General features: G+C 38.9%; 1 protein-coding gene across 1 annotated transcript in view; it reads left to right on the forward strand.

Moving 5' to 3' along the window:
- Positions 1-23,882, forward strand: part of Root (ciliary rootlet coiled-coil, rootletin) — a 461,920-nt gene that overhangs the window by 400,262 nt on the left and 37,776 nt on the right. The window contains exons 26-28 of the mRNA XM_067137854.2: positions 1,700-1,807; positions 10,907-11,086; positions 13,181-13,393. Of these exons, the coding sequence (XP_066993955.2) occupies positions 1,700-1,807; positions 10,907-11,086; positions 13,181-13,393 (501 nt within the window). The remainder of the gene's footprint in view (positions 1-1,699; positions 1,808-10,906; positions 11,087-13,180; positions 13,394-23,882) is intronic.

Here is a 23,882-nt window from a genome sequence, read left to right on the forward strand (position 1 = left end):
TTTTGGGCTTTGTCTGCTGGACATAGCCTGAAAAACCGACCTTTCATGATATATCCCTTATTAATTCTCAGGCAACGCGCACTAGTTATACTGTAATACCGTATCTTCATTTTCAGTTGCCTACATTGCATTTTAGAGATTTATTTGACTAACAGAGCTTTACAGACACACTTTTATATGTATTACCTTGTTTTAATGGCAGCCTGTAAATACAGGAGGTTGGTTCCATAATAAATGGAAATATATATATTAGGTAAAAGCAAGGGCAAATGGTCCCCACTCTTACATCCAGGGATGTACAAAATTCCCTGTACTTCCGGCAAACATGCCAGTCTATTAGTATTCGTATCAAGAAACACCGAAGAAATATCTGTCTCAACCAGTTAGAAATTTCAGCAATAGCTGAGGATGCCCTATCATTGGGTCATGATTTCATATTCCAAGATATTCCAAGTTCTTACCCACTCAAAACACTACAGGTCTAGGATTATATGGAAAGCAGTGGAAATAGGTAAAAATCTTAATAATTTCAACATGGACACTGGCTATCAATTAAGAAATACATGCTTCCCAGCTGTAGGTCTCTTTCCTGTCCTTCACTCTCGTTATTTCTTTTCAGTTCTTCCAGATTCATACTCTCCTCATCACTAGATGGTACAGTGGTATTCAAAATGTGGTACACGAACCACTAGGGGTACGCAGAGTTGTCTCAAAGGGTATGCAAATTTATTGTAGCTTTTGTCTGTTTTCAGTGAGCAATTCAGGAAAAGGTTGAGCCTCTTCATTTTCAATAAAATATTGCTTTCAGTGTTTTTGTCTACGACTACACAGAGTCTCCTTTCCCAACTGTTCACTCTAAAGCACGTGTCAATTTGTACCTCCCATTGACTAGGTGTGTAAAAATGCCAACTTATGCTGCATTGCTCTTTTTTTGTTTCAAAATCCACTCATTCCCTTCAGTTCTTCCCAGTAGTGGTGTATGTAGTACAATAGTAATTATTGTTGCATTAATAATACTTGTGTACTGAGCGAGTTGACCGTGCGATTAGGGGCACGCAGCTGTGACCTTGCATCTGGGATATACTGGGTTTGAATCCAAATTGTCCACAGCCCTGGAGATGGTTTTCTGTGGTTTCCCATTTTCACACTAGGCAAATGCTTAATTATGGTCACAGCTGCTTCCTTCCCACACCTAGCCCCTTCCTATCCCATCGTCGCCATAAGACCTATCTGTGTCATTGCGACATGAAGCAACTTGCAAAAAGAAATGGTAACAACCTTTGGATTAGAAGTGGATGTTCTGTATTCAGAAACCACAATCTTCCTAGTAATTCGCAGAAACCCAATCCTTCCTCATGAGGAGTCTTCATAAACAGTCAGTCTAACACAGCAGATAATGGGACTGATGACATTGATGTATTGTTCCTTTCATGTTAGTTAATCGCCATCATAGAGACACTGTTCATTGAACCACTTGTTTTGTCTAAATCAGGAAGTTGTTTGTTTCCACCTGCTCGCTGGCCATAATGTTTAGTGATTTTATGGTACGGTTTCCTTTCAGAAAGCGATATATGTGCAAGTTTAAAAAAAAAAAAAATTGACTGTGAATCTCAAATATATGTATTATATTGATATGCCATGTTTATACACCACTACTACTACCACTAAAATATTTTTCTCATGTTATATTTCATATTAGACAGAAGCATTGCAGCAGAAGTCTGAAGAAGTCCAATTGTTGAGAGAGAAAGTAACAAATCTTGAATTAGCTGTTCATAGTGGTTCAGAAGAGAAAGGACAGTGCGAGGTAAATGTTTCTTTTTGAATTTATTATCTGTAATTAGAACTTCCTGTTCCTTTGCACTTCTATATATTCTTTTAACTTCTGAACACTGTTGTGAATATAAACTCCTTTATTCTTTTGCATTTCCATGCACAGTAAATTATCAAGCAAAGTAAGCAAACTTGTAGTTTTCATGATCATCAAGTTTTATATGAAATCTTAGTCATGAGGACAACTTAACTTTCCATTTTGAAACTTCGAAATTTTAGAACTTTAATCACAGTCATCTTGTTGAGTGAATTGATCCTTATCCAAGAAGTTTAATTTAGATCATTCAGTTGTGGTAGCAAGTCTACCATAACTTTCTTACATGGTTCAGTAGTTTATTGTCCACTGAGAACATTTTCCTTTTTTTCTGTCAGAAGACATGTATGTCTCAGCAAACTTCTGTTTCTTATTCGCAACAGATATATCTCTGTAACATAAGAATTTCAAAATGCACAATCTGTATGGTCTTTTTGCTATAATTGGGATGAACATATAGTCCGCACACTTTATGTTGGTGCATTTGTGTACGGGGGTGAGGAGTAAGGAGGGAGGTGTCCCGGTATCGATAGTGTTACCAACCGAAGGAAAATGAAATCTGAATTGAATCGAGAATATGATCGATCGATACGAAGTTTCTAAACCGTTATCATCTTAAGCCAACAACTATGTCACATACACATTATATAACATTATAAAACATTTCTCGATGCGAATCTTGTTCCTAGCATGAATTCTATACTTTGGCTTTGTTGTGTAAACAACAACAGTACTAGTACGTAAAGTGTACGCCAGATGTCGCACAACGATGTTTAAGCGATTCATAGTTTGTGTTTCAAAGGTAGCCAGTACGAATCTTGAAGATCGCCGGGGTCGACCGATTCAGCACTAGGGTGTAAATGCACCAACATAAAGTGTGCGGATAATATGGAGAGACTGGATGTTCAGGCATTAATAAAGGCAGAAAGAGGCACTGAAAAAATGTGTAACATAGGCAGTAAAATATGCATTTGTATTTTTTAAACAGCAATATTGTTTGCAAATAAATGTCACAAAAATGTCATCATTATCATTTGTTTGTCATTTGTTGTGCATAAAAATAAGGTGTTTCTTCAGGTTATCAACACTGAAATTTAATCATCTGTCAGAATCACTACCACCATCATCATCAATATAGTTTTCAGAACAGAAAAAATATGTTCATTGTCAACTCAGGTGACTGGAGCATACTTGGAACAAGTAATATCCTATGAGTCCACGTTCACATTCAACCATGAGAATCTTGTCTACGATCGGGCGACAGTGCTGTATTGCGTTTATTACTCTTGTGTGGAACTTTGTAGATCATCTCCACTGTCTTGAATTTTTGCTTTGCCGAAAACATTTTGGCTATCATGAATAGAAACAGATAGATGGGGACAGGAATTCAGGTCTAGCTGGTAGACTGACTTCCAAGTGGTTGGAGAATTCGGGTGAGAAAGTGCCGACTATGGATAGAGAATGAAGAATGAAACTCTTCCTTCTGGCAATTTAATTCCCAATGATTTATGTACAATTATGTACAGACACTATATATATATTAGTATGGTTAATCAACACGGTGCAGTTAACAAGGAGTCCCTCTTTACTATTATAAACTGAGTCCCAGTCCTCGACTTTTATACGGATTATTATTACTGGAATTACACAATCCCATCACTGACAGGGATTCATCTGGCAATGGCTCTGGCGATTCTAACAAGACAGCCCTGGGAGCTTGTTACTGTGGGCTTAAATAGCCCCTTACTTGCCACACACAACCTTCTGGAATTCTCCCAAATCTCCATCACATGGAAATTTCTGCTTTACGGCTAGAAAGCCATTATTCTTCCAACGTGGTCACGTTGGGTTCCTCAAGACTGGACCTGTTTGCATGCTGAGTCTAACTGCTGTGCATTGTGACTAACTGCTTGTTGACGATGCCATTTCTCAATATATGGAAATCTTAAACCTTTTTACTTACAGTGCCAATGCCTATTCTTTTGATTCCCTAAGGTTATTTATTAACTTATTCTTAATTCACAGTTTGACCTACAGTCCTGGGATCATTATAACATTCTTTAACTTATTTACATGGAACCCAATACCATCATTCCTCTTACTTCGTAGTCCTAGGATCAATACTCAGAGGGAATGACTGTCGTTTGTTTGAATCCAAGGACTGGCACGACACCTCCCTTCCCTGGGGAGAAATGAAAGCAATAGCCTAATTGCATTAATTTCACCATACTTGAATCATATACCCTCCCGGATGTAGTACCTTCTCTGTCTGGGGTGCGCTGTGCCAGTGTGTCTCTGACAGTCATCCTTACACCATACATACTTTCATAATGTTTGTAACTCTGGTAACAATCCAGACTGGCTTGGAGTCCTTCCAGCAAATCTCAAATGTTAAAAATGGACCTGCTATCCTCGCCTGACACTTAACCCATTAGTGCATGAAGTTATTTTTTGTGTTTTATTTCAGTTTATCTACACATTTCTACTCTTAATAATTGCAGAAACATATTCCAACAATCAGAAAGTTCATACAAGTGATAGTTTAGTTTACACAGGCCGTCCGATATATCGGATGCTATGCACGCAGGTCAGTACAACACCACTAGTTACACAACATTATATTGTACAATAATGTTGCAAGCTAGGTAGTGTTAGAGAGTTGAATTACATTATCCAATTTACACTGTAAAGTAGATCTACAATTTCCAGTAAAGTCTCTATACGCTATTTTCGGTTATGTATTTACTGATTATGATATCCAGAGGAGCATTTCAAAACTGGTCAAACTGATCCACTCTTCAGATGCCACTATAGGACTTGAACATCTTTCATTGTGATACAGACACTTTGCATATTTATTTTACACTAGACCAACTTGATGCACCAATTATCTCTATCTGTTTGTAGTTCGTATCAGAAATGACAAAACTGTTGTCATTCCAGTCCACCAGCAATGCACCAGCAAAACTCCTGCAGTCATATGATCCCCTTCTTCTTTTTTCTGTCCATCTTTCTGTGAAGGGGGCACTTCTCTGTCTGATTTCCTTGAAATGATCCTGTTGCACTTATTCCCTTTGAAGCCAGATGTCTTACCGATTTCAGGAATGTAAAGTAGTTGTCAAATAATACTGTATGCCCCTTGTTTGATTCAGTTCCACCTGCACCTATAAGAGGTAGGACTACACTTCCTCCAAGTCCAAATTCTTTCAGCCTTTCATCTTACATTGCTGTATACACTGGAAAGGTGGAAAAGTATCCTTAAATTTTCAGTAATATTTTGACTATCACTGAGCCTAGCCTCCCATTTTTCATATTTTGTGTAAGCAATTTGCTCACATTTACTCAGAAGTAGGTTTCTACCAAGATAATTTAGATTACTCTCGTACTCATCTGTCATTATCATCAACTGTTTCACACCCTTAATCAGGAATTTAGGAGGTTTGATGTGCTGCTCCTCTATAAATGTCGGTTCTTTCTCCACAACTTCCAGTATTTCACTCACCATCAAACTAGTAAGGGAATACAAATGTGTGAGACAGTACGACTCCCTGTGCATAGCGTCCGATTTTCAGGACAGCTATATTTACAATTCTGTGTCACGTCAATAATAAGACATAATTGACATCTTTGGGGTGATCTTGGGATGATGAAAAATAGAAAAAGAGATAAAGAACACTCCAAATACCTAAGAGATGATAATGAAAATTTGATCACTGAAGATGAGAAGATCAAAGAGACTTGGAGGACTTACTTTGATGAATTACTAAATGTGAATTGCATGCAGCCTACACAAAAAGACAGTACCGGTACTACCTCCTGCAAGTCTGCCTCTGACAACAGGTTAGAATTAACATGGAATGATGTAGAATATGCCTGGAAATACATCAAAACTGGAAAATCAGCAGGGGCTGATGAAATTAATGGAGAAATGACGAAGGCAATGAGCATTTCTGGAAAACATTGGATCTACAGACTCTTTCGTAAGATCTGGAAAGAAGGGGACATACCAGTCGATTGGAAAACAGGCATCATAATTCCAATCTTCAAGAAAGGAGACAGAAAGAAATGTTCCAACTATAGAGGCATCACTTTAACATCTCAAGTTGGTAAACTTTATGAAAGAATTATAGAGCGTAAAATCAGACCCCTTATTGAAGAGAACCTCTTCGAAGAACAGTATGGATTCAGGAAGGGGAGATCAACAATCTTTACAGTCCGTCAGTTAATGGAAAAATACTATGAACACAACCGAGATTTGTGGTTAGCCTTTCTGGATATCGAGAAAGCATTTGATGCAGTGAATAGAGAGAAGGTGTGGGAAGCACTGAGAAAATTGGAATACAGGATGACATGATACACCGGATCAAGAATTTGTATGAAGATACCCGAAGTAAAGTCAAAACACCTGTAGGAATGACTGAAACCTTTGATATAAAATCTGGGTTAAGACAGGGTGGTGTTCTGTCTCCTCTTCTTTTCATCACTGTGATGAACGAGATTCAGAGAAAAGTTCACCAAACCATTGGAGGTAAGAAAATGAAAGTTATATTGTTCGTGGATGATATATGTTTGTGGGGAGACTCTAAAGAAGATCTTCAAAGACAAATAAACTCCTGGGCAGAATCTGTTAAAGAATATGGACTCATCTTCAGCCAAGAAAAGAGTGAGGTTATGGTCATGAAGAGATACGGGCAACCAATGGGACACATTGAAATGGAGGGGAAACAGCTACAGATGAACCATCAATTCAAATATCTTGGAAATGTTATCTCTGATACTGGTTCTATAGATAAGGAAATTTTCCACAGAATTCAGGCAGGTAGCAACTTTTACAAAATAGTTAAAGACATAATATGGAAAGAGAAAATACCAACAAAATGTAAGAGAGTCATATATGAAACTTATTACGTATCAATCCTGACCTATGGTTGCGAAACATGGACCATGAGAAACAAAGATGTTAGTAGAATCCAGGCAGCAGAAATGAAATTTGTCCGTAGCATGATTGACAAAACACGGAGGGACAGAGTCCGTAATGAGGAAATCCGCAAGCAGGCTCAGGTTGTAAGACTGCAGGACAAAATAACAGTGCAGCGACTGAGATGGTATGGACATATGCAACGCATGGGTGATAACAGATTACCAAAAAAAAATGTACAATCTAAAACTTGAAGACAAAAGACCAAGAGGGCGACCAAGACTCAGGTACAAGAACATGGTGAAAATTGACATTCAGCAGAGAGGACATACTTTGAAAAGCATTGAAGAAGGAGAGAAGTCCAGGGACCGCAACTGGTGGAGAAGCCTCGTTTGCCGACCCATCGCTTAAGATGGAACGACGTGGGATATGTATGTATGTAATTGACATCTTTATGTGTCGGTAGGTTCATAGGAGTGTCAACAATATGGTCCACACCAAAGTTTACAATTATTGGAAATTGTTAATTCATAAATAAAAATATTGACTGTTGCACACAACTCTATACTATCTTGCTGCCATGCTCGCAATAAGTGTGACTCCACAATGAATGGTAAGGATAAAGAATTATGTATTCTTGGTTCTTGTTAGCTACAGCCTTTCTGAAGCACAAGAAAGTATCGCGGGCTTAAAACTATGCATAAATATCACACAATTTTTATGACGTCCGATTTTTCGGGCGCTATGCACTAATGGGTTAAGCCCTATTATCGGATATGACTATAAAATGCATAAATTGGGACAGCATTCCCTTCTCTACTCTGACAAACAATACCTGCAAAAGTCTTCTAATTGCACTAACTTGCTGATAAGTAATATTTGCTTAAATTCACCCTTCGGTTGTTGCATCATTTATATTTTTCAAAAATTTCACTCTAATTACTCTATTCTGTACCTTTAAAATAGCCCAATTCAAGGATCAGATCACGAAGCTTTTTAACGCAATATACAGGCTGACGATATTTTTGCGTATTATACAAGGGTCAAGTCATAAGTCATGGCAACTTTTTTTTCACGCAAACAGGAGACAACACGGAAAATCTAAGATATGCATTTAGAAATACGGGGCATGTACTTATGCATAGTGCCTGAAGACAAATTCTGACTTCAGGAGATTCTCGTAGGAAAGTGACAGAACACAGGCCATTGGTAAACATACGTTACTGATTTATGATGTTAGGAACAGTAATACTTCGCAGATCTATAAATTATAACTATTAGAAATTCTCTCACATATGGGATATATTTACACATGTACATGAAAACAGGACTAAATTATTCCCACCAAAATCACAGAAGTCAAATGTGAGCCCAAGTCTCACTGAACTAAGAATGGGATTGAACCCACAACCACTAAATAGCTTGTGTGCTATATCACTTTCTAATCAACAAAACATACGACAATACAACAAAATAAAAACAACACAAATAAGAACACAACATAACAACACACGGTAAGACATCAAATTCTGCCACACCTGAAATAAAAGAAAGCTAAATGGAAAGAAACACATTTCACTCACAGTCTTCCTAAAGAAAGGATCTCACCCTCAAGGGTGCTTGGCTGTATCATCGACTGCTGGCAGAGGGGAATGGGCAAGGTCATCTTGACCCGAACAAAAAAAATAAACAGACCCTTCTACATGGCCTAGTTCCACACAGCTGAAACTGTCTCACCAAAATGGGGCGTGTAAATCATCTGCTTCTCTAAAAGCGGGAATACTTCTGGCTCAAAGGACCTCTCCATAATTAACATGGGAACATTCTTTTCATATTACCTTAAGACCTGTGTGCCTGACCTCTTCTCAGGTCTACTTCATAAAATAAAACACATTCACGTGTCAATTCTTCTCATAATATACAGAGTATCGTCCGTGTAATGCAACACTTTGTCCCTAAGTCCCCGGTTCAGATCGAGTGCACAGTTGTGGAAAACTCTACCGGTAAATTCAGAAAATCCTCACTAACTCGACGTTGCAAATGCATGCACACTGCTTAGCCCCTTTCTCTGAAATTCATGCACACATATCAAATCATGCCAGTCCTATCTTTAAGTTAACTGACACTTCGTAATAAATTCCCATTCGACATTTTAAGGTGGCAGAACTTTCCATTGTGAAGACACTAACTGTACAACTAACTACATTAACATACATAAAAGAATAAAATGAAATATTTACATGGTAACCAACCTGAGTTATACCTATCTCCCTTTTTACCCATAAAGCAAAGCTAAAAACACTACCTGGACATGCAATGGTCCTGTGAATGTTAACTATTTGCCAGAAGGGCTTAATCAACATCTTATTTACATTGAAAGGTTGCCAGAAGGGCTTAACCAACTTCTTATTTACATTAAAAGAAACCTATCTGTGAAACATTACTATCTTTAACACATGCCAAAACAGCTGTTCACTTATCTCATTGCTGATGACCTCATGGCGCCTCCATTGCGAACATGGTTATTGTTTAGCCCATCATCAGGCTGCCGTCATCCTGGGTTAACAATCCTGGTTTCAGCTCCTTGGATGGCTTCATGGTGATGTCGTCTACTTGAGGTAAATGTAGGAAGGTCTCGTTCTCTATCAGCTCTTGACGTGGATTCTAGGTCCTAACTGCAATCAAACACCTAATTAGTCAACTGCGTTGCACAAGGGATGCTCCTACTCACTGTCATTGACATTAAAGCAGAAATTGGCAGTAAGTAATGCCAAGCATAATTGTTATCTGTCTACTGTTCAACCGCACGCGAACTTATATGTGAAATGACTTCCACTGAAAGCAGAAATGCTAGCCTAGTTAGTTGAAACATAAATTGTTATTGTCTCGTGCTCAACTGCACACGCATATCAATCTGGCGGAAGTAATATTAGCTGTTCAAGTCTAACTTTCTAGCTACACTTTACGTTTACATATTTACATGGTTTGCCCATACAGCTCCTATGACGAAGTCTTTGTATACAGCATTATCATCTGTCATACAGTTACTCACTCGCGACCGCACTGTGAAATGTTAGAATGGACTAGTTTAATCAAACCTGTTCTTACAATGAGTTCGTCGCGCAAATATCAGCTGAATTCTTACATTCACGACCGCACTGAAGACTGTTAATTATTTGTTCACTACAAAGTTTATGGCGCAATTTCTTGATCAAACCGACATGGTCACGACCGCACTGAAGCAGATCTTGAAAAAGAATGAGATGCCTCCCTCCAAATCTCTCATTTCTTATAGGGAGTAGCAACGTATGCCACACCAGTGGGTTCACTAGCAAACACACTTGAGATTGGTATGTGGTGGCTAGTCATCTCATTCACATGGTGCATGCGCGAATATTGTATTATTGAATTTATTATTTATTAATGTCTAAAGATACATCATGACATTCGGAAAGTTACGAAAATTTGGTTTTATTTTCTCTAATAATCCTCTATGAGAATAGATATGGCTTGATTTCCTCGCCGTGACAAGCCTGCTTCTTGCCGCTTTAATTTTTATCAAGATGACATGGTGGTTCCCCAAACAAAATCCAAGTATCTCTGTCCTTTTCTGACACATTCCTTCTCACTCACACTTGGTGCCACGCTCATCTCTGTGAACTACACCCCAATGTAGGCCTGGGTTTAAATTCCTCTTTGTCTTCACCCTCGCTCGCCAGATTTTCCATGTCAGCCTTACCAAAGAGCTGGAGCCTGTGAATACAAATGTACAGTTCGGGTAACCTGTACAATTCTCAGTATCAAACTATTCAGTACAACAATGACAGTCACCAACAAATGAGAAACGTAACAAAACATTTACAGCCCGTGCTACTTTTGGGAAGGCTCAGACTGTCTTCCAGACTGAAGTCAGTGTTAATAACTGCTCGATAAAGAAGATAAACTTCTTATTGTTGTGTGGTATTAGGTCATCAGATACTGAAGAACTTTTTTTCTTAAGGTAGAAAGAATTTGCTTTTGTACACTGTCACTACAAAGATACCTTTATTTTTCATGTATTTGGTAAGTTGTTGTAAATAATATGTGTGTGTTAAGCTTGTGCCATTTATGATTGACTTTAGGAAAAATTAGAAAAAATGAGACAAGCCTTATCTCGACTTGAAAGTGAGAAACGAGGACTGCAAGAAGAACTAAGTCGCACTGAATCACGAGCCACTAAGCTTGAACTCCAGAGACTGTCCTTGGAAGGAGATCTGCAGCGTCTTCAGATGGTACTGCAAGAAAAGGATTCTCTTTTACAGGTAAGTTTATCATTCAGATTCTAAAAGCTAGGTTATGTGCAAAAAATTACCCAGCATTTGCCTGGTGTGAAAATGGGAAACCACGGAAAACCATCTTCAGGGATCCCACTATCGGCAGCCCTGAAGATGGTTTTCCGTGGTTTCCCATTTTCACACCAGGCAAATGCTGGGGCTGTACCTTAATTAAGGCCACGGCCGCTTCCTTCCAACTCCTAGGCCTTTCCCATCCCATCGTCGCCATAAGACCTATCTGTGTCGGTGCGACGTAAAGCCCCTAGCAAAAAAAAAAAAAAAAAAATTACCAAAAATATTACTCTCTCGCTCTCTCAGTGGACCTAATTTTCTATTATGAGAAATTATGTTTGTTGTGATCACAGTGCTAGAAACACTTTCATTGGAAACAGTATATAATGGTTTCTAACATGTAGTATAATGTGACAAGTACAATTAGTAGAGAGGCAAAGTTTCTAAAACCGAGCAAATGGCCACGCTGTTTGGATAGTGAAAATTAAGTTGTCAGTGAAAGGAAGAATATGGACATACTTCAGGTATATGTGCCACAAGTAGGATGTACAGTACAAGACAAGGAACTATTTGAGGAAGAGCTATAAGGAGTGATGAGTGGCCAGAACAACAAGGTCATGAGGGATCTAAATCCCCACATAGGCGTGGATAGGCAAAGATACAAAAATGTCCTGGGAGAAGAAGGCTGGGGAAATGTTGCTGAATTTTAGATTCTAGTCAGTGGATGCATTTTGAAGTTTTAATTTTCATTTTGTTGCACCTTGTATCATTAGAGGCTGATGACCTAGCTGTTAGGCCCCTTTAAACAACAAACATCATCATCATATTACATATACGACTAGCAGTTACCCGCAGCTTCGTTCACATGGATTTAGTAGTTTGATAAGAGTAATCGTTCCTCGGTACTGTACTAAGACATTATCTGAAAATCCCTAACATATAAAAACTCACCGAAAAATTGAGTTTCATTTACCCCAAAAACTCCTTGTAAACCACATTTGTGTAGTTGCCTTCTGGGACAAAATGACCATGCGACATAGAACTGTACATGTGAGAAATAGTCTTCTCTCAAGTCAGAAAAAAAAAGTTTATTTTTAAAAGAAATTCCAAATACCCATTTCCAAGTCTGTAACATCTTTAGTTTTTGAGATACAAGACTCCCCATTAAAACAAAATCAACCCCTTTATCATTCTTTCTCCCACCCCCACCTAAGTGGATTTTTCAAAATCAAAAAGGACATGTTTCTTTATTTTTAAAGGAGATTCCGAATACCAATTTTCACCTTTACCTTTTATGTGGATTTAATGTTGATTGTATGTGGATTTATGTGGACTTTTGTTTCTATTCGTTCATTATTTTTAAAGAATGCATAATAAAACAGTAGTTTATGTTTTCCATCAAGTATTACTCATTCAAAAACACCTAAACTGTATTTTCATGATGGTTAAATTTGAACATTTTCCGGGGCCCCTCCCCTTTTTGTACTATGAGTTTTTACAGTTTGCTTTATGTCGCACCAATGCAGATAGGTCTTATGGTGTCAATGGAATAGGAAAGGGCTAGAATTGGGAAGGAAGTGACAATGATCTTATTTGAGGTACAGCCCTAGCATTTGCCTTGTGTGAAATCAGGTGGAAAGCTATCTTCATGGCTGTCAACAGTGGGTTTCGAACCCACTATATCCTGAATGCAAGCTGACAGCTATGTTACCCAACCCGCACAGCCACTTGCTCGGTTGGATTGTGAGTTAGAGCACCCCAACTAATTTTAACTAATTTTCAAAACCCAGCGCCCCTGCCATGCTCCCTTAAGAAATCTTCTGTCTTGTGAAAATATAGAATCCTAAGTGGAATGATTATAGTTGCATGCATGGGTTAACAAATAAATATTAGGCCTGTCTCAAGTAATAAGCTTGCCTAGCAAGTGCAGAAAAAACACCCTTAACTGTATATATACTCTTGTTTATCATCAGTTGTTTGATTTATGATACAAGATTGATGTGTTGGCAAACATTAAATCATTAAATGTGAATTTCTTAACTGAATGTCTTTTTTTTTTTTAATTTGTAGAAACAACAAGAAAAGATAGATATCCAAGGGCGAAATCTGGCCAGTTTAGAAGAACGGTGTGCATCTCTTAAATCTACTATTGACCAACTCAATCTAGCCTTAGAACGGGCTGCTACTGCTGAGTCTGAATTGAGATCTGAGATACAAGCACTCCAGAGAGAGTTGGTTGATACTAGTTCTGCTTCACAGTCTTACAGTGAGAAGTTAAAACAAGTAAGCAAGTAACAGTTAAATAGTAGGACCTGTAGTTGTAGTTCTTGTAGATATAGAGGTTTGTTTGTTTGTTTGTTTGTTTGTTTGTTTGTTTATCATACAAGACAAAAATAAATAAATTTACAAAAATGTACTATTTACAGCATTAGAACCATATTTTCATGTGTGGATTGAAAGGTTTGTAATCCACCTGAAGAACCAAGCTGCGAGCGTAGAAGGCAGTCCTGTATGATATGTTTGAGAGTCTGCATTTCAAAATCACAGTCACATCGAGGAGAGTCTATCCAACCCCAGTGATGTACGGCTGCACCAGTTCAAGCAGTACCACAACGAATTCTATCCAATCTCGTCTATATTCTCTTAGACAAATTGTAACCAACTAGTCTTTAGTTAGGGTCACAGATTTGAATAAGGGTACAATGTGATGAGTTTAACCATTCTTTTCTCCAGGCATTTCGGGGGATTGAACTAAATGATTATAAGATCCATAGCCATTTTGCATGCTGGTTTTTGGGATTTCAGCTTGGTTGTAGAAAACTGTATGATGTCATGATGAATACGAAGAGCATCGTTCTTCTTAATCTTACACCATAGGCGGGTGAAGGCTTGTAGTCCCCTGATGTAAGGGGGAGCAATATTATAAATTACTGATAGTCACTGTAAAGAAGTGCGATGTTGGGTACCAGAGATGATCTGCATTGTCTGGCAGAGTTGAATATCAACCAGTTAGCAATGGGAGCTGTTCAGCCACATACGTACACAGCATTCAGCTGGAGAATATACGACAGCCAGAGCAGTACTCCTGAGTGTGCTGGCATCGGCGCCCAATAAGAGAAATACCACAGGGAGAATTTCTCATGATTGGAGCAGACCTAAATGGGCGAATGGGACTGGAAAGTATTGGATACAAAGAAGAACATGGAAAATTTGGGTATCATGAAAATAATTAAGGCAGCAGAATATTGGAGATGGGACAGAGTTTAGAGCTAATGTTTTTAAAAACTCTTTCTAAAAATAGGGAAGAACATCCATGTAATTGGTCAAATACATTATATCCTAGTAATGAAAAGGGAAAAGGTAAGAGTAATAGATTTCAAGGTTATACTAGGGGAAGCATGTGGTGGACAGCACAGGTTGCTGGTAATTGATATCAATAAGAAAAAGGTGATTCAATCAAAACCATTGAAAAAGAAAATTTTAAGAGTATAGGACCTAAAATAAAACATCAGAAAGGTTTATGGACAGACAGAGGTGTGGGAGGGAGCTGCTGGAGTTGATGAGAAATGGACTTGGATGAAGGAAACACTAGTAAATGTAGTAGAAAAAGTAGTAGGCTTCACAAGTGGTGGAAGGAAAACAGAAAGCCATATGGTGGCAGAAAGAAGAGATGAGATATGTTCTGAGGAGGAAGAAGGCTGCATTTAAGAAGTAGAAATAAGGTGGAAAAGAAGATAACAGGCAAATGTATAAGCTTATAGAAATCAATCGATCATCAATCATTCACTACTGATCTGCATTTAGGGCAGTCACCCAGGTGGTAGATTCCCTATCTGTTGTTTTCCTAGCCTTTTCTTGAATGATTGCAAAGAAATTGGAAATTTATTGAACATCTCCCTTGTTAAGTTATTCCAATCCCTAACTGCCCTTCTTATAAATGAATATTTGCCCCAATTTGTCCTCTTGAATTCTAACTTTATCTTCATATTGTGATCTTTCCTACTTTTAAAGACACCACTCAAACTTATAATCAAAAAAGAGTTTAAAAGAAAAATAAGTGAAGCAAAGGATGAAGTGACACAGGAATGTATGAGCTGCTGTGATGACCAAGCATGGTCAAAAATACATGTATAGGATTTCAAGAGAAAGAAGGAAGGAAAAAAAGCACGGCGCAGCAAATATCCAAGTGATAAGAAATGGTGAACATATACATACAGATAAAGAGGAAATTAAGCATGGAAAAAGTATTTTGAAAATTTTCTAAGTATAGGAAATGATCAAGAAGATTTACGATATGTGAATCTGTTGCCCAGAGTTGTAAGTACAAATGAAAGAAGTGAAACAGGCCGTCAAAGGTATGGGAATTGGCAAAAGCATAGGAGTACAGGTGTGATCATGAAATTGGAGAAGGCCTTAAAAGACGAAGGAGTGGAATGGGTGCTGGACTTGTGGCAAACTGTCTGCGATGAGGGGGAAAAAATCCCTGAAGCTGGAGAAAAAGCTACATCATACCAATTTACAAGCAAAAATGTTACATATTGCTATGTGGCAGTTATCGAGGTATTAAACTAATGGAATATCTAATGAAAGTATGGAAAAGATTGTGTGAGACTGAGGAAGTATGTTAGGTTACAGTAAATGGATATCAGTTTGGATTTATGAAAGGAAAGGCCACAGTGGATCCAGTGTTTATTGTTAGACAGTTACAAAATAAAAGACTAGGTGGAAAGCAGAAACTTTATTGCACTATTTTGGAGCTGGAAAAGGCATAGAATAGAGTCCATGGACTAGTGATGCCTTAGGAGAGGAGATGTACTAGACCAAAATATTAGAAGATATGTATGCGAGAATAGGCCTAACCACCAAAGTGTGCACTATAAACTTTTGATGTTAAGATCAGACTACAGCAGGGATCTGCACTGAGCGTGTTTTTATTTACTTTAGTTTTAGATGTGCTGAGTGAGACTATCCAAGAAGTAAATAGATGGAAAATGTTATTTGCAAACGGTATACTAATTCTGGTAGATTCTGTGGAAGAATTAACAGGAGCAAGTGTGGGCAAGTATGGTAAGCAAAGAGAAACTCAAAAGTGGAAAATTGATGGGTAAATTCCATAAAAATAGAAGTGATGGAGCATAGTGAAGAGGGACAATAAATAATAAAAAATAGTCAACACAAGAGGAAAACAAGTGAACGAAGTTGGAACCTTTAAATACTTTGATCAATCACAGATGAGGGAGGAGTGTGTGAAAAGGATCTAAGAGAATGGATCAAAACTGGATTTACAAAATGGAAAGAGGTGTCAGGAATTGTATGCTATAGGAAAATGCCTTTGACACTAAAGGTTAAATATATACAAAACAGTAATAATACCAGTATTGATGTACAGTACAGAGCAGAAATCTGGCCATTTCAGAAAAGAGAACAGAAGATGTTGTAGAAAACTAAAATGCGAATGTTGCAATGGATGAGATGTGTGTCACTTACAGACAAAATTAAGAAATTCGGTGAAGAGTGGCGGTCATCAGTCATCGCTGATCTAAGTTCAGGGCAGTCGCCAAGTTGGCAGATTCCCTATCATTTGTTTACCAAGTAGTATTTTCTTAAATAATTCCAAAGACTTTGAAATTTATCGAATATCTCCCTTAGTAAATAAATCCATTCCTTAACTCCTTTTCTTATAAACAAATTGTTTCCCCAATTTGTTCTTTTAATTTCAAACTGTATCTGTCGTAGGTACGACATCCTAACTGGTGTAAAACCTTCAATTATTATGTTTAATATGTTTAATATGTTTTAATTATTTTATTAAAGGCTAAATTATCTTTTATTAAATGTTAAATATGACTAATACATGGTTTCCCTGTAAATATGTATTATAAATTCGTATAACCTCAAATACGTGTTGTGTATAAGGTTAACCTCAAAATCTATATAGTCGAAAGCTGTAGAAAACTCTATAATATGGTATATATGAAGGGTTCTGAAAACTTACTGTAAGGTTTATTATCCAGATTCATGTAGAGACATTAGAAATGTTGGAGAAATTTCCATGTGTATTGGTAAACAGTAATGAAAGTTCTAGTGCGATCCATTACTGGAGTACTCCATTCGACTAGCTGGTCGATCGATGTTTTGCGTGTGTTCCATTACAGTGTTGTAAGATCCCTTCCAGAAATCGAGAATTCTAGACGGTTGATCGAACAATATATATATCAAGCTGTCAGTCAGTCAGGTTGGACTCGAAGGCAAGTGATGGACTGTGAGTGACTGTTGGGCTCCGAGGTGGAGTCGGTGAGTTCAAGAGAGCGTATGTTATAGCGCACGAGTCAGTGTTGTTGATATCTGTACTTGTCAGAATTGACTTTAGGGTACTCCGCTATTAAGTGTTGTAGTGTCACTTGCTAGTGTGTATAATTAATTGTGCGTTGTGACTTACAGTGACAATAAAGTAATTTACACAAGGAAGTGAACGTGTTCTTGTGTGATGTTTACTTCCATCAAATAAAATCGCATTTGAGAACGATAAATTGGCCACCGTGACAGAACTTAACAGGACAGGACTCGGCAATGAAGATTGACCAAATGACCGTGGCGATTTTACGGAAAGTGCTGGCATCCCGAGGTTTACCAACGGCTGGAAGCAAAGCGGACTTACAAGAGAGGCTGCACAAGGATTTGATACACAACGAAGAGGACCCAGGCATTTTCGACTTCGAAGTCACCTCAGAGGAAGAAACCAACGACTGGGTAAGCATTATGTTTGCACAACTAACTGCTTTGATTCAGGCCCAGTCTGAAAAAATCGAGGCCCAGTCTCAAGAAATAAAGGACAAATCAATTCTTTGGACAACGAAGTGCACTCTCTCAAAACTGAGGTGATCACTGACGTCATGCAGGACAACAAACCGAACGGGAAGCGGTCCGAAGTGATGCTTGTGGTTGTGGAGTCCATAGTTCAAGGCCCAGCAGAAAAAGAGAGTGCCCTGTGTGAAAGGACAACAGCGCTGGAGAGGCGGGTGAAGCCTGCAAGCAGTGATGGCGGCTCCGGCATCGTGAAGATGGCAGCTCCCCGGAACGATGGGATCATTGTAGCAATGGCAACAACACAGCCAGGGGGACCCCCTCAAGGAGATGAAGAGCCAATGGGGTCCGAACCAACAACCAACAAACGAGGTTGCCACCTGACCAGGACACTAGTCCTGGCACGAAACCATATTACTGTAGGAACATTGAATTCAGCACCTCGGAAAAAGAGGAGACTCAACAGGGCCAAGTCTGCGACGTGCGAGACTCTCCCGTGCATCACACCGGTGGACTACGAAGACGCGTGGGCCCTGACAGAACACAAACGTGCGAACGAGGAGATAGTCAGTGGAGCTTCAACTGCCACACGAGGACCTGTGGATCTTGCCACCAGGAACAAGGACACCTTCGGCCAGACCCAATGGATCCCCCATGGAAAGGTGGTGGCCACTGATCGAACTATCTGGTTGCGAAATGTGTACTGCAACAGCGCCAACGAGAGGACAGTGTGATTGAGGTAGTCTACGTGTAATTAAATAGTGAGGACTAGGAGAGACAAAGACAAAGACCTAGAGTAACGAATGTACAGGATAGATATTGAAGGTTTTAGGGGGGATAATTGTCGTAGGTACGACTTCCTAACTGGTGTAAAACCTTCAATTATTATGTTTAATATATTTTAATTATATTTTAATAAAGGCTAAATTGTCTTTTATTAAATGTTAAATATGGCTAATACGGGGTTTCCCTGTAAATGTGTATTATAAATTCATGTAACCTTCAAATACGTATTGTGTATAAGTTTAACGTCAAAATCTATACAGTCAAAAGCTGTAGAAAAATCTATAATGTTTGTGTATTAGATTTATTGTACTATAATTTGGTATATATTCAAGATCTATTTCGAAAAGCTGCTGAATGGAGATACAGAAAACATAACAACGGATAGAGGAGAGCCAAGTCGAGGAACCACAACTGAACCACCAATTACATGGCTTGAGGTTGAAAATGCGCTCAAGAGCATGAAGAAAGGAAAGGCAGTGGGCATAGATGAACTAAGTGCAGATATGCTGAAAGCAGCGGAGTTCCAGGAATCCAATGGCTCTATAGACTGCTCAACAAGATATGGGAGGAAAATACTATTCCTGAGGACTGGAAGATGGGCATCATTGTACCTCTGTTCAAGAAAGGAAGCTGACGAAAATGTACTAATTACCGTGGTATCACACTACTGTCTCATGTCCTGAAAATATTGGAAAAATTAATAGAGACCAGAATCAGAGATATTGTTGAACCAATTTTGGAAGAAGAGCAGTATGGTTTCAGACCAGGAAGGTCAACTACAGACCTTATATTTGCAATTAGGATGCTAATGGAAAAATACTGGGAGAAGAACAAGCCTTTATTCCTAATATTTTTGGACATTGAGAAAGCATACGATAGTGTACCAAGGGAAAGAATTTGGCAATGCATGAAAGAACTTCAAGTGCGAGATAGCCTCATAGACAAAGTGAAAATGTTGTATAGTGGGAACAGAAGCTGTATTCAAGTAGGATGTGGTTTGTCGGACTGGTTTGAAACAAAGAGAGGAGTGCAGCAGGGCAGCTCATTGTCACCACTTCTATTTATTATTGTAATGGATGTAGTAATGAAATCTATTAAAAGGAAAGAACATGGAGATATCAAAGCCTTCACATTTGCAGATGATGTTGCCATCTGGAGTGACTCAGAAGATGAATTGGGAGAGAGAATACAAAGCTGGAATGAGGAGTTTAAGAAATATGGTTTAAACATCAGCAAGACCAAGACGGTGGTGATGAAAGTGTATGGGGAAGGAGCAGAACCAATAGTCATGTTAAATGAAGCTCAACTGGACAGCGTTCCAGTTTTCAAATACTTGGCTAGCGTTATATCAAATGACAACCTAGCAAAACATGAGGTGAACAATCGAATCAGTAAGGCAACACAATTCTACCACCAGGTAAGACACCTGCTGTGGGATGAGCAAATACCCATGAAAACAAAAATGACATTGTACAAGTCCTATTATACACCAATTCTTACATACAGTCTCGAAACCACAACACTAACCAATAGAGATAATTCCAAACTTCAGGCAGCTGAAATGAAATTCCTACGCACTATGATCCAGAAAACCAGGAAAGACAAGATTAGGAATGAGAAAATTAGAGAAGAAGTAGGAATAGACAATTCTCTCCTAAATAAGATTCAGATATCAAGACTGAAGTGGTTTGGTCACATGAAGAGGATGCCAGTAAACAGAACTGCAAGGAAGGAATTTGACAGAAAGGTAGAAGGAAGACGACTCGTGGGAAGGCCACGAAGGAAATGGATAGATTTAGTTAAGAGCGATGTAATGCTGAGAGGTCATGATTGGGACAAGTTGGTGGAGGAAGAATGGTACAAGGACAGGATGAGATGGAGGAGGGTCATATACCACACCCGGGAAACTGGAGATGGTTTAGGATGATGATGATGATAATTTGGTATATATGAAGGGTTCTGGAAACTTTCTGTAAGGTTTATTATCCAGATACATGTAGAGACATTAGAAATGTTGGAGAAATTTCCATGTGTATTGGTAAACAGTAATGAAAGTTCTAGTGCGATCCATTACTGGAGTAATCCATTCGACTAGCTGGTCGATCGATGTTTTGCCTGTGTTCCATTAGAGTGTTGTAAGATCCCTTCCAGAAATCGAGAATTCTAGACGGTTGATCGAACAATATATATATCGAGCTGTCAGTCAGTCAGGTTGGACTCGAAGGCAAGTGATGGACTGTGAGTGACTGTTGCATTCCGAGGTGGGGTCGGTGAGTTCAAGAGAGCGTATGTTATAGTGCGCGAGTCAGCGTTGTTGATATCTGTACTTGTCAGAATCGACTTTAGGGTACTCCGTTATTAAGTGTTGTAGTGTCACTTGCTAGTGTGTATAATTAATTATGTGTTGTGACTTACAGTGACAATAAAGCAATTTACACAAGGAAGTGAACGTGTTCTCGTGTGATATTTACTTCCATCAAATAAAATCGCATTTGAGAACAATAAATTGGCCACCGTGACGGAACTTATCAGGACAGGACTCGGCAATGAAGATTGACCAAATGACTGTGGCGATTTTACGGATGCTCTATTGGTGGAAAAATATCTAATTCCCTCCATGGGAATTTAGAATTACCAAGTGCTGGCATCCCGAGGTTTACCAACGACTGGAAGCAAAGCGGACTTACAAGAGAGGCTGCACCGGGATTTGATATACAATGAAGAGGACCCAGGCATTTTCGACTTCAAAGTCACCTCGGAGGAAGAAACCAACGACTAGGTAAGCATTATGTTTGCACAACTAACTGCTTTGATTCAGGCCCAGTCTGAAAAAATCGAGGCCCAGTCTCAAGAAATAAAGGACAAATCAATTCTTTGGACAACGAAGTGCACTCTCTCAAAACTGAGGTGATCACTGACGTCATGCAGGACAACAATGAACCGAACGGGAAGCGGTCCAAAGTGATGCTTGTGGTTGTGGAGTCCGTAGTTCAAAGTCCAGCGGATAAAGCGAGTGCCCTGTGTGAAAGGACAACAGCGCTGGAGAGGCGGGTGAAGCCTGCAAGCAGTGATGGCGGCTCCGGCATCGTGAAGATGGCAGCTCCCCGGGACGATGGGATCATTGTAGCGATGGCAACAACACGGCCAGGGGGAACCCCTCAAGGAGATGAAGAGCCAATGGGGTCCGAACCAACAACCAACAAACGAGGTTGCCACCTGACCAGGACACTAGTCCTGGCACGAAACCATATTACTGTAGGAACATTGAATTCAGCACCTCGGAAAAAGAGGAGACTCAACAGGGCCAAGTCTGCGACGTGCGAGACTCTCCCGTGCATCACACCGGTGGACTACAAAGACGCGTGGGCCCTGACAGAACACAAAGGTGTGAACGAGGAGAAAGTCAGTGGAGCTTCAACTGCCACACGAGGACCTGTGGATCTTGCCACCAGGAACAAGGACACCGTCGGCCAGACCCAATGGATCCCCCATGGAAAGGTGGTGGCCACTGATCGAACTATCTGGTTGCGAAATGTGTACTGCAACAGCGCCAACGAGAGGACAGTGTGACTGAGGTAGTCTACGTGTAATTAAATAGTGAGGACTAGGAGAGACGAAGACAAAGACCTAGAGTAACGAATGTGCAGGATAGATATTGAAGGTTTTAGGGGGGATAATTATCGTAGGTACGACTTCCTAACTGGTGTAAAATCTTCAATTATTATGTTTAATATATTTTAATTATATTTTATTAAAGGCTAAATTATCTTTTATTAAATGTTAAATATGACTAATACATGGTTTCCGTGTAAATATGTATTATAAATTTGTATAACCTCAAATACATATTGTGTATCAGTTTAACCTCAAAATCTATATAGTCGAAAGCTGTAGAAAACTCTATAATGTTTGTATATTAGATTTATTGTACTATAATTTGGTATATATGAAGGGTTCTGGAAACTTTCTGTAAGGTTTATTATCCAGATACATGTAGAGACATTAGAAATGTTGGAGAAATTTCCATGTGTATTGGTAAACAGTAATGAAAGTTCTAGTGGAATCCATTACTGGAGTACTCCATTCGACTAGCTGGTCGATCGATGTTTTGAGTGTGTTTCATTAGAGTGTTGTAAGATCCCTTCCAGAAATTGAGAATTCTAGATGGTTGATTGAACAATATATATATCTCAAGCTGTCAGTCAGTGAGTCAGTCAGGTTGGACTCGAAGGCAAGCGATGGACTGTGAGTGACTGTTGCATTCCGAGGTGGAGTTGGTGAGTTCAAGAGAGTGTATGTTATAGTGCGTGAGTCAGTGTTGTTGATATCTGTACTTGTCAGAATCGACTTCATGATACTCCGCTATTAAGTGTTGTAGTGTCACTTGCTAGTGTGTATAATAAATTGGGCGTTGTAACTTACAGTTACAATAAAGTAATTTACACAAGGAAGTGAACGTGTTCTTGTGTGATATTTATTTCCATCAAATAAAATCGCATTTGAGAACGATAGATCATTGCTACATTAAAAACACAACTCGGCCATATTAGTTTACTTAAGTCATTCCATGCCATCTCTCCGATGACTGTTTGGAACGTACTACTTATATAATAGGAATCAGTTGAGGGATGCTCCACCATTCAACACTTATAAACAGTCGAAACTGGTTATGACGTCCTTCTCTAGCATGTTTCCTTTGTTATTATGCCATTATTCCAAAGTCCCAGGACGTGTTCTATTAAATACATGCTAAAGAAACCTGGTTAGTACATTTATGTCACCCTTTTCAATACAAAAATGTTATAGTTTATTTATAACATATATTCGCACTTGGAACTAGTTTCGACGCTGTTTGGCGTCATCTTCAGCCAAAATGTGGGAAATAGGCTAGCATGTAGACATTTATATTACACAAGGCGTTACATTAAACAATACACATCTTACAAGGAGATAAAAACAGGGACGAATATAGAAACAAATGAATCGTTGAGAAAGCAAAAGTTATACATATTAAAAATAACCTTAACCACACATCTTGCAGTGCGAAAATATTCGCCTTGAATGATTCCTGAATACAAAACACACGCGCGCACATTTCTGAAGAGCCAGCAGGCAGGAAAAAGTAAAGTGAAACCTTAAGAGTTCTTCTGAGAAGAGTTCATCATTTTTTCTATGTTCCGAC

This window comes from Anabrus simplex, chromosome 1 (genome assembly GCF_040414725.1).
Source record: "Anabrus simplex isolate iqAnaSimp1 chromosome 1, ASM4041472v1, whole genome shotgun sequence".
Classification (NCBI taxonomy): Eukaryota; Metazoa; Arthropoda; class Insecta; order Orthoptera; family Tettigoniidae; genus Anabrus; species Anabrus simplex.